This window comes from Elephantulus edwardii, unplaced genomic scaffold (assembly GCF_000299155.1).
Source record: "Elephantulus edwardii isolate Elephantulus edwardi_28Jun2011 unplaced genomic scaffold, EleEdw1.0 scaffold00269, whole genome shotgun sequence".
Classification (NCBI taxonomy): Eukaryota; Metazoa; Chordata; class Mammalia; order Macroscelidea; family Macroscelididae; genus Elephantulus; species Elephantulus edwardii.
This window is the reverse complement of record NW_006400019.1, coordinates 2545563-2558181: the sequence shown is the minus strand read 5'-3', so window position 1 is coordinate 2558181 and position 12619 is coordinate 2545563. Positions and strand designations below refer to the sequence as shown.

General features: G+C 42.2%; 1 protein-coding gene across 1 annotated transcript in view; it reads left to right on the top strand.

Annotated features, from left to right (window-relative positions):
* Positions 1–12619, top strand: part of MPP1 (membrane protein, palmitoylated 1, 55kDa) — a 37527-nt gene that overhangs the window by 13878 nt on the left and 11030 nt on the right. Inside the window, exons 2-4 of the mRNA XM_006899999.1 lie at positions 4519–4656; positions 7434–7502; positions 9265–9405. Of these exons, the coding sequence (XP_006900061.1) occupies positions 4519–4656; positions 7434–7502; positions 9265–9405 (348 nt within the window). The remainder of the gene's footprint in view (positions 1–4518; positions 4657–7433; positions 7503–9264; positions 9406–12619) is intronic.

Below are 12619 nucleotides of genomic sequence, written 5' to 3'. Positions count from 1 at the left end.
CAGCCAGTTTGTTATGATCCACACAGTCAAATGCCTTTGCATAATCAATGAAACACAGATAGACATTCCTCTGGTATTCTCTGCTTTCGGCTAAGATCCGTCTAACATCAGCTACAATTTGTTAAGAGATTATTATTTCCCCACTTGATAGGTTTGATTCCTTGCCAAATACCAATTAACTGTAGGTAGGTAGATGAGTTGGTTTTTGAGCTCCCGATTCTATTGCATTGAGCTGTGTCTGTCCTTGTGCCACTATGAGGCTGTTTTGGTTACAACAGCTATATATTCTGTTTTGAGATCTGGGAGTGCTATGCCTCTTACTTAATTTTTCTTTTTCAGAAGACCTGTTGCTTATCCAGAGTCTCTTCCCTTTCTAAATGAACCTGCCAACTACTTTTTCTATCTCTTTGAAGAGTGAGGTTGTTATCTGTTTTGGGATTGCATTGAACATGTAGATTGCTTTTGGTAGGATTGTTATTTTCACAATGTTGAGTCTTGCTATCCTTGAAAAGGGAATTTTTTCCATTTAGTTAGGTCTTTTATTGTTTCTTTTAGTAGTATTTTGTAGTTTTCTTTATAAAGGTCTTTTGTGTCTCTGGTGTTACGGTTATGCGTGTTGCACAGAATGACTCTGGGAGTGTTCCTGACTCTTCAGTAACCCTGTATCAGGTTTCTTGCCGGAGGAGACTACCCATCTTTCTTCCTCAGAGAACCTGGTGGATTTTTTTTTTTTTATGAACCTGGTGGATTTAACAGCTAGCTAGCTCTCTGTGTAACACACCACCAGGACTTGGAGCTCAGACTTATAACCAGTGCTGACTTTTTTCTTTTCCTAATTCTTTTATTAAAATAACACATGCACATAATACTTCATTTGAAAGGTATCTGTGGTTATGTGGAGAGATAAGACAAAATTCTTCTTAACCCATTCAATAGCATTCAAATTCCCATCCTTAGAAGTAACCACTCTTATCTTCTTGCAGAGATAAATTTATGCAGTTTAAGCAAACCTTACTTTGTGCCTGTTTCACTATTTATGCTGACAATAGCATGATCCTCTTCACTTTGTTTCCTTTTTTCACTTACTATACCTTCAAGATTATTTAACATCTGAACACACTTATGCCCAGAATGTCCTTATGCTGATGCGATCATAGCTCTGCCGAGAACCTTGCAGTTGCATGGAGTTTTGTGCTCCCAATCCTGCCATGTGATTTGCGGTCGTGTGAGGTTTTTTAATTTCCCGTTGCCATGTGAGGAGGAGGTTTCTGTTTTTCAGTACTTCCCTTATTGAGGCCATTCAATAACGAACAGTGTTTCAAACCACTTTTATCAGACCTTTGGCCTCTTAGAACGGATGCAGCAAGTCAAAATGAAAATGTTATTACATAAGCTTCAACCTTGAGACCTCCTATTCTCTTGTTTTTCTGATCTTTTTTCCTTTGGCCACGGAGTAGGTCACTGGGTATTGCTCAATAATGTGTGTGTGTGTGTGTGTGTGTCTGTGTGTATCTATGTCTGAACACACATGCTATACATGCATGTACACATACATATATAGAGACATTCCAATGGGTGTGAAGTCGTGTCTCCTTCTGGTCTCAGTTTCTGTTTCCCCAGACACTCATGACAATGAGCATGTGCTCATTTTTGTTATAGAGTTGTTACTGTATGCTCTAAATACAGTTCCTTCAGTCTTGCAGACCTTGTCATTGTCTAATGATGAACAGAAGACTGCTGGGGCGGAACCATGAGACAAGCATTTCACATGGTTTAGTGGGTAGGAGTTGTGCTGCTAACTTAAGTGCACATGGTTCAAGTCCATCAGCTTCTCCTTGGGAGAAAGATGAGTAATCTCTTGTCATGTGATTTATTGTTTCTAAAAAGTCACTGGAGGGTCAGCTATGAGTTGGCTCCAACTGGACAGGATTTAACAACAACAACAGTATGAATAACTTGTGTTATGCAGATGACACAACCTTGCTTGCTGAAAGTGAGGAGGGCTTGAAGCACTTGCTGCAGAAGGTCAAGGACTACATACAGCTTTCTGTATGAATTGCATCTCAATGTCAGGAAAACAAAGATTCTTACCACTGGTCTGATAGGCAGCATCATGATGGATAGAGAGGAGATTCAAACTGTCAACAGCTTCATCTTGCTTGGATCCACAGTTAACACCCTTGGTACCAGGAGTCAGGAAATAAGGAGACACATTGCACTGGGAAAATCTGCAATTAGGGACCTCTCCAAATTATTGAGTAGTGATGTCAGTTTGAGGACTAAGGTGCATCTGATTCAGGCTATGGTCTTTCCAGTTACTAGCTATGCATCTGAGAGCTAGGCAGTGAATAAGGATGACAGGAAAAGAATTGACACCTTTGAGCTGTGGTGTTGGAGAAGAACACTGAGCATCCCATGGACGGCCAGGATAACCAACAGATATGTCTTGGAGAGGGTGCAGCCAGAGAGCTCTTTGGAGGCAAGAATGATGATGCTTTGTCTCACATACTTTGAGCATGTTGCTAGAGGGACTATGCCTTGGAGAGGGCCATGATGCTGGGAAGGGTATAGGGTTGACGAAGAAGAGGAAGACCCACAACCAGGTGGATTGACAAAGTGACTGCTGCAATGGGCTGTAGTGTGTCAGGAAGTGTGAGTACGGCTCAGGATAGAACAGGGTGCGGAAGACCCACAACCAGGTGGATTGACAAAGTGACTGCTGCAATGGGCTGTAGTGTGTCAGGAAGTGTGAGTACGGCTCAGGATAGAACAGGGTGCAGATCTTTTGTTCATAAGGTCATTATGAGCTGTGCTCGACTCAGTGGCACCTAACAACAACCCATTGCTGGTGGGAATGCAAAATGAAACCGCTGTTGTGGAAAACAGTGTGGCAGGTCTTAAAACAAACTACAAGTCATTCACGGCACTCCTGCACCACATTTTCGAGGCTTTAAACCTTCATGAGAGGAGACTGCTGATCTTTCTCCCAGAGAAGCTGGCAGGTTCAGACCAGTAGTCTTCTGGTAAGCAACCCGACATGTTTCACACTACACCACAAAGGGCTCATCCTATGTGTACACCCAAAAGATTTTAAAGCAGAGACCCAAACAGAGATTTGTACACTGATGTTCATTGAATCACTGTTCACAAGAGCCAAAGTGGAAATAGCTGGAATGCCCATCCACAGATGGCTGGATAAACAGAATGTAGTCCATCCATACAATGCACTGTGTCTTGGAAAGTAAGACAAAGGGAGCCTGGATCCATGCTCCAATGTAGCTGGGCCGTGAAGATGTTTTGTTTAGCGATAAAGGCCAAATGCATAAGGACAAGTAATGTATAGTCTCTCTTATATAAAAAGATAAGAAACGCCATGTGTATCCAGAGCAAACTTTATTAGTGGTTACTAGGAACAGGAATGGGGGGGAAGGGTTAACAGTGATGGAAATAGCACATTGAATAAGGGGAGAGTTGAACAGCCAATTATTGTCATTGCTGTCAATAAATTGTAATCTTGTAAAAAGTTAAATACTGACCAAAGTTGTGTGATACATTCACTATTTACAGCAGCGACACCTCATGGGATTTAATTTCTTGGCTTGGAGATTTAAGGCCATGGTTTCATGGAACATCTCAAGTTAATTAGCACAAGATGTTTAGCACTTAGGTGCAGCCTCCTGGATCACTTCCAAGGCACAGTTGGGCTCCTTACATGGAGCAGTGGAGGATGAAGGAAAGTCAGGAATAAGAGGTGAACAGGCCAGGAGGGACCGGTCCTTGGAGAAGGACATCATGCTTGGTAGGGTGGAAGGACAGTGCAGGGGAGGAAGACCCCGGATGAGATGGACTGACTCAGTGACTGGAGTGATGGGGGTGGGTGTGTCAGAGTCAGTGAGACTGGCTCAGGACAGGGCAGGCTTCAGACCTGTTGTACACAGGGTCACTATGAGTCACAGATGATTCAGTGGCACATAACAACAACAACAAAAACAACAACAATATCCACGAACAACTTTTTTTACCTTGGTCTTGAAACCAGAACTAGATGGTGTCAGATTACCATATTGAACATTTTGGTCAAAGATTCTATAGAATACTGCTCAAAGGGGAGAAAATTCAGAAGAGAATTTCAAAATTTCATGTACTTAAAGACTTTGTCAAGTTGTGGAGAATGGATGAAACTCTGCAGCTGTTGTCCTGAGATAATCTTTAAGGTTTAAACCAAAAAATATCCCCTGAAATCTCAAAACCAAACAACAGCTGTTTTAAGAATTATCTGTGTGGGATCAAATTGACAGCTGAGAGCCTTAGCGATTGTCAGCAGTACTACTAAAAAGCACGCATGGAAATGGCTGGAGTGTTGTTTATTTTACTGGGTGTAGTCTCAACGGGAACAACAAAATAAATGAATTTTTAATGTTAAAACACAGGGAAGAACATTAAACTCCACCCATTTGATCACAGAGACATGTGGAGATCAGGGTCAGCTGTGTACCTTTCCTCCCGTTTGTTCCACAGGCTGTGGCCCCACATTTGGATGCTGGGACTGAGGACATGTACACCAACGGATCTGCTGCTCCAGGGAGCCCAGCCAAAGGGCAGGAGGTGCGGAGAGTCCGCCTCATACAGTTTGAGAAGGTCACAGAGGAGCCTATGGTAATTCTTTGTTGGATTGTTACCCACCCCTTTCTCTTGGCCCCTTGAGTCACCAGGTCCCAAGAGAAAACTCTTAAAGCTAGAAGGGCAATCAATTCTATTTCTTCTTCCCATCTCAAGCCTCTTGTTAAGCCAAGCCTCATCCCCACCCTAGTTGAAGACTGTCCTGGGTCTGTGTCTCACGTCATCTCTTCCTGCTGTCAAGGGGGAACTTTCTCATAGCTGACCCTCCACTGGGTCTCCAAGGAGATTGTGCCCATCTTTCTGTTGTGGAGCCGCTGGTAGACTCATGCCGTCCGAGAGGCGCTCCCTGTGGTCTCCCTGCAGAATAGGCCCCCAGAGAAAATGTTTTTCCATAGAAATTGCCTTATGTTGTTTCCGAAAGAGCTAAAAATAAAGGCTGTTGTACCATTGCTTTTATTTCAGGGAATCACTCTGAAGTTGAATGAAAAACAGTCCTGTACAGTGGCCAGAATTCTTCATGGAGGCATGATTCATAGACAAGGTACTCTATAGGGGGTCCTAGGAAATTCTTTCTTTGGCGATTAATTGCTCACTTCCTGTTCTGTGGGGTGGAACAGTGGCCTGCTAACCAAAAGGGAGGCAGATCAACTCCACCAGCTGCTCCATGGGAGGAGGGAAATGAGTCCACTTGTGTCTATGAAGATGTATGCCTTGGAAACCCTGTGTGACAGTTCTGTCCTCTGGGGTTGCTGTGGGTTCAGTTGTGTGGGGCACGAAGCTTCAATTCTTTAAAACTGGCAACGGTGTGGTGAGTGTGCTGAGGGATTGCAACAGCTAGCTCCCTAGAATAATTGTGTGAGTTATGAGCACGTCTTTGCTCAGTGCTACTCCCTCCTGTGAGCATTCTCATGCGTCTGTTTATACTGTTAGTTTTCCAGTTAGTTACATAGCAAGCACATTAACAGAGAAGAAGAAAACAGACCATCTCTGTCTTCCTGAAGGTAAAAGTTAAACGGGGCGGGGGGGAGGCATTAAACAAGCACACGTGGTTATGATATTTCTTTAATGTTCCGTTGCCATCAATTTGCACATACTTCATTTGGAGGTTAGTGAGAGAGCAAATGATAAATGAAAATATAGCACATTTTCAGGAGTTGCCAGTAGCCTCTCGTTGCCCTCCTGGTTTTTCCTTTGCTTAGAACCCTGAGACTTATCCTAGTGTTGGAGTCTTGGGGACTCAAAACCAGGTCGTTTTTCTTCCCCTTTATGTTTAACTGAGACTTTTTCTAACCCAAGGTAGCATAAATATTGGTAAGCTCTCTTTACATGTAACCTAAGTATTTGATTGACTTGACTATTTGGTAACATTTTGGGGTATATGTGTGTGAGCATGTCCAAGTTTTCTAAAACATGCAGCCAGTTTAGTTCTGTGAGACCTTCAGGATAAGGTGCTTCTAGTTGGTCAAGAAAAGTGAGACAGTCTTCAACTGGTCTATTACTGTTGTTATTGTTGTTCTTGTTAGGTGCCATCAAGTTGAATACCAGCAGATCTGAACCCTGTCCTAGCCTGTGCCATCCTCACAATCTCTGACACACTTGAGCCCATTGCTGCAGTCACTGTGTCAATCCTGGTAGCAACATGCCCCAAAGTACATGAGGCAAAGCTTTGTTACCTTTGCCATCTCAGACAAGGGCCTCCTAATAAGTTTACAAAATCCTACAGGGCTTACATAAGAAAAAGACTGATAACCCAATTACAAAATGGGCAAAGACATAAAAAGACTTTTCGGAGAGGAAGGAGACATTGTGATGGCCAACAGACACAAATGCTCAAAAACACTGACAATAAAAGAGATGCAAATCAAAACTATACTGAGATACCATCTCACTCTAGTTGTTACTGTAGTTGAATGTTCTTAATCTGGAATATATCAATTTAACACAGTGCTCTCGATTCTGCTTTCTTCACTGGGGCATCTTAAGTTACCAAGACAGCTCTAGTTTGAACTTTTTTTCCAAATTTATTTTTTTACTTTAGTGAAAGTTCACAAGCCAAGATCCATCTAACATCACCTACAATGTCCCTAGTCCCACGACCCCTTCTAAACCCAGCCTGGACTTCTGGTAGTTCTCTGCTGATGTGCTGTTCCAGCCGTTTTTGGATAATCCTCAGTAAAATCTTGTTTGCATGTGAAATCAGTGAGATTGTTCTGTAGTTTCCACACTCTGTTGGGTCACCTTTCTTTGGGATAGGAACACATATCGATCTCTTCCAGTCAGTTGGCCAAGTGGTTGTTCTCCAGATTTCTTGGTACAACTTGGTGAGCACGTCCAGGGCAGCATCTGTTAACTGAAATATGTCAATTGCTATACCATCTATTCCTGGAGCCTTATTTTTTGCCATTTCCTTCAAAGCAGCCTGAACTTCTTCTTTCATCACCATAGGCTCTTGCTCATGTGTTGCTCATATATATATTTACAAAGGCTTTTGTTGCCATGGTGAAAGATATGGATGTGTTAATGGAAGACTTCATTTTGTATACTTCTGGGGACATTTTGGGGCTCAGCGTGGAGAGGAAGGAAAGAATTCGTTTTTCTTTTTCATTCCTTGTACATCTTTTTATTACACTGGTTTTTGAAAGCACATGATGCTTACCCAATAAAGGAGGAATTGTGCTATAAAATTTCAAAATTCAAAAGTGGCTGTTTTGAAAAAAAATCTGGGGCTTCGAGCATAGTGATTTTGACATAGAAATCATTCCTGTTAGTGCTCCTTACCGGTTTGTTTCCCCCTCCTTGCTTTTTTTACATAGAAAGAAATCAAAGGAATGATTTCATTAAAAGTAATTCCGAACCAGCAAAACCGGCTTCCTGCACTACAGGTAAGTGGCACTGTTTTTTCAGATGAGGCGTCATGCCAGTTGTGATGGTAGTTGAATCTGGACCCAGTATTTTATTGTGGTTCTTTGAAATTTGACTGTATATTTAGTTCTAAATAGCTCACAGCAGAAGAACTAGACCAGCATGTAGCTTCTTGACTTCAGGTATGAAAAAATGTGACATTTTATACAGCAGAGATTCCTGGATTCTACATTTTATTCCTTATTCATGCTCTTTAGATACTTACTACGGCTCATTCCATGTTCCTTGATCAGAAAGGCAGCTTCCTCTCTGTAATGTCTGTGAGAGGAATCAAAGAGCCAATACAACTACAGGGGGTTGCGCAAATGGAACGAAGCAAGGGAAAGTACATAGAATCATTGAGCATAAGAGTTAATAATCTTTGGAGAGGGGAGTGAACTGGTGAGGAGGGGTGGACAGGGAGAAAAGTGCGGCAATGAATGAATGGAAATCCATAACCTCTGTAAATGTCTATTAAAATTAATAAAAAAAAGGGAAGAAAAAGAATTAATACTCTTTCCAGGCCTCAGAGAAATACAGAAGACAGTAAGCCAGAGACCGCAGTTTTGTTTTGTTTTTTTTTGAGATCGCAGTTTTTACCAAGCAAAGTGAAAAAAATCTTTAACAATGAAGTCCACCAATAAGAAAGTTTACTGATTAATCATGCCAAAATAAAGAAAAGAAAGAGACTTTTGAACATTTATTCTGAATTCACTGGGAGTCTACTGTGAACAGATGGGTGTCCTAGGAAATGGAGCTCATATAGAGAGAGATGGGCTCATCACAAGGCAGACCGAACAAAACCTTGGCAAAAGGACATGGAAGCAGAGGGGATTTGAAAAGATAATGTTCCTGTCACAGTTTACTTGTACTGTGACATTTTTGTAGGTGTGGCCATATATACAATAGAGTGCTCAACTCACGAGTATAAAACTACATTCATTTTTGCATCCTGAACACACCCATGTAAATAAGAACACTCGGATTATTTCTCTGGTGTCTCTGCTTCCACTGTTATTTTTTTTTATTTTTATTGTATTATTTTACGTGTACCATCAAATCAGATCTGACTGGTACAGGAGGAGATTGAGGAGGAGATTGCTCCTCCTTCTCCAGCAGAGCATCTGGTGGATTTGAACCATGTACCTCTGGGATTGCAGTGCAGCATCTTGCCATTAGGCCACCAGAGCTCCCTTTCTGCTTCCACTGTTATTTTTTGCGGGAATCATCCATGCTGCATATGTTGTTATTGTGAGGTGCCATTGAGTTGACTGTGACCCACAGCGACCCTCTGAGCAGCAGGTCTGAACCGTCCTCACCGTGTCAGTTGCAGAGTCAGTTTATCTTACCTTGGGCAAGGCCTTCCTCTCTTTGGCTTCTCCTGATGACACAACCAAAGTATATCAAAGGAAGCTTCCCCATCCTTGCCTGCATGGAGCACTCACTCTGGCTGCATTTTGTCCAAGACATGTCTGTGCTTATGGTAGCCCATGGGATGTTCACTATGCTTTTCCAACAGCACACTGCAAAGGCATCAGTTATTCTTCTGTCATCTTATTCATTGCCCAGCTCTCAGGTGCATGGAAAGTGACCAAAAAGACTGCGACTTGGGTCAGGTGCACATTTATCTTTAAAGTGACAGCCCTGACACTCTGAGATCGTAAGAGGAAATTGTTTGTCTTTTAGTCTGACCTGACTTCTTTGTAGTGGGAACACCTGCAGTTCACCTTTCTTCTTTTTCAGATGTTTATGAGAGCACAGTTTGACTATGATCCTAAAAAGGACAACCTGATCCCTTGCAAAGAGGCAGGGCTGAAGTTTGTTACTGGGGACATCATTCAGATCATCAACAAGGATGATAGTAACTGGTGGCAAGATTTCTTGGTACAACTTGGTGAGCACATCCAGGGCAGCATCTGTTAACTGAAATATGTCAATTGGTATACCATCTATTCCTGGAGCCTTATTTTTTGCCATTTCCTTCAAAGCAGCCTGAACTTCTTCTTTCATCACCATAGGCTCTTGCTCATATGTTGTTTCATGAAATTCTTCTGTGTCTGACAATTCCTTTCGATACAGTGACTCAGTATATTCTTTCCATCTTCTTTTAATACTCCCTGGATCATTTAACATATCATATTAAAAGATAAACTCTTAACTCCACACCTGTCCTATCCTGTGCCATCATCGTCTCTGACACTCGTGAGCCTATCACAGCAGTCACCTTGTCAGTACATCTGATTGAAGGTCTTCCTCTCTTTCTCTGACCTTTCTAAACATGATGTCCCTTTCCAATGAACAGCATGCCCAAAAGTATGAGAGATGAAGCTTGATCATACTTGTCTCGAAGGACACTACCTGCACTTTCTCCAAGACAAAGCAGTTTTGTGGGTTCTTTTTCTTTTTTTTGTTTTTTTTTGGCTGACCATGGGATGTTCCGTACTCATCTCCAGCACCACAGCTGAAAGGCCTCAATTATTTTTCTGTTATCCTTCAGTTTCAGCTCTCAGATGCATAGCAGGTGATTGGAAAGAATCAGGTGCAACTTAGTCCTTAAACTGTCTGCATTGAGAGATGCACATCAAAACAACAATGAGCTGTCACCTCACCCCAGGGACAGTAGCAAAGTTCAACAGGAGAGCAAGCACTAAATGCTGGCGAGGATGTGGAGAGAGGGGAGCTCTGCTGGTGGGAATGCAAACTGGTACATCTAGTTGGAACTTTTCCTCTTTGGTGGATTGATTATTTTCTTCATTTCATGGCAGGCTCACTTCACGTGGGGGATGAGATCCTAGAAATCAATGGTACCAATGTGACGAATCACTCAGTTGATCAGCTCCAGAAAGCAATGGTAGGTATTGTCTCTAGATTAAGTGTTGGTTCACACTGGGGCCAGTGTACCTCATTTCTCTGTGCTTCACAGATACTGTATTTTTATTTTTGTTTATTCATTTATTTATTTATTAATTTTTTTACAAATTGAAGGTCTCTCAGAGTCCTTTTTCTAAATTTTCTAGCATTTGTTGACATTGTGTCTCTCCATCATATTTTGGTCAATCTCACAATATTTCAGACTTTTTCCTAATTATGTTACCTATTTAATAGACTGTAGTGGTATTGTGTACCGTGGAGTCGGAAGCGACCCATAGCTGACCCTCTGGCAGGTTTTCAGAGGCAGTTTATCGCACAGGAGGAGATGCCCATAGGAGGAGGAGATTCTCCCACAGAGCAGCTGGTGGCCTCAAACCACGTGCCTTCAGGATTGCTGCACTGTTTCTTGCCACTAGGTCCCCAGTGCTGTGTAAACAGAACTTTGTTATGCATAAAGAAACTCTTAAAGTTTCTTGTGACTTGCTTTAATGTATTCTAGCTTGATGAATTGAGTTCTCTGAGTCCTTGTTTTCTCATCTAAAAGTGAAGATTTTTAAAAATGTGTTCTTTTAATTCATTCATTATTGCCCTTTTTTTCCCTCCCCCCAGATGAGATCTTAATCCTTATTTTTACCTCACAGATTAAGCGCAGAGGCTGAGCATGGTCTGGAGATACAGTTGGTGTTAGTCACGCATTGTGTTTGGTGCTTGAGCCTAATATTTTGGGATTTCTTTCTGGTTTTGCATTGTCCTTTCATTTTGCTGTGGCCAGGTACCATAATGGATGTGATCTCTCCTCTTCGTGCATTGGCACTTGCTTTGTGGCCCGCATGCGCTTGGCCTTGGTGAATTTTCCAGGTTTCAGTGTCTTTTGCTGTAGTTGAATGGAGGCCTCTATGAGGTAGAGAGCCTCCTACGGAACACAATCTATCTCTTAGAGCCCTCCAATCGGGCAGCTCAGGGTAGTTGATACTGTGCACCAGGAAACTAAAAATATGAAAATGAAACATAACATGTCAAAATTTGTGGAAAGCCACGAATGTAGTGCCAAGAGGGGAAAAGAAGTTTCTCATTAATGGCCTCAGTATCAACCTTGAACTCAGAAGTGAAGTAAACAGAAGCAGAACAATAGAAAGTAACCACTAGAGAGAGACTGGACAGGACCTCGGGAAATGAATATGAGAGGAGGACTTTTCAGAACTAACTTTGGAAGGGGATAGTTGTGATATGATGTTGTAATAGCATGTAGGCGTGCGTGCGTGCGCACGCGTGTGTATGTGTGTGTAGAGAGAAGGAGAGGATGTAAGTACATATTTACATAGAAATTAATTGGGTTATGTGAGAGAAGCAAGTCACTACTTTGAAACTGGTGAAAAAAGAGAATGAGGCATTTATTTTTCCAGATAATAAATTAGGGAAAATATTTTTGAGAGTACCATGGACTGCTAGGAAAACAAACAGACTCATCCTGGAAAGGGTTAAACCAGGTAGCTCCTTGGAGGCAAGGATTCTTGAGGCTCCGTCTAACATACTTTGGACATGTTGTAAGGAAGGACCAGTCCTTGGAGAAGGACATCATGCTTGGGAGGGTGGAGGGATAGTGCAGGGGGGAAGGCCCTCTATGAGGTGGATTGATTCAGTGACTGGGGTAATCGGGATGGGAGTGTCGGAGACAGTGCGTTTGGCACAGGACAGAACAGAGTTTAGGGCTGTTGTACATAGGGTCGCTATGAGTCTCAAGCGATTAGACGGCACATAACAACTAACAACAATCTAACTTATGGGGAACTTTCAGTCTGGGAAGATGAATGTAGTGGCCAGATTCTGCTAAAGTGTGTTTTCTGGGTTTTGGTTGAGACTTGGGTGTGGCTGTTGTTCCAAACTGGGTGTGAGTGGATTAGATTTGGTTTGTATATAAAAAGGCATCTGAGCCCTGAGGCCTGGTTTTAATTGTTTTCAGTCAAACATTATTCTAATAGTATAGCATTGGTCTGGCAATTTGCTGTGGAAAGGCAACTCATGGTTGCTGTGATGCTGAACACTGAGACTGATGTGTCAGATGTGATAACGGTTACCCATGGTGGACAGTGTTTGGTCTTCCGAATTAAAACAGACTTGGAAGCAGGAGTGGCATCCACTTCTGAAATAGCCTGCCTCCAGAAACTGTGAACTTAGAGAAAAGGTGAAAGTTTTTCCTGTTCAAGACTTTTGTTCATAGGGTCGTACT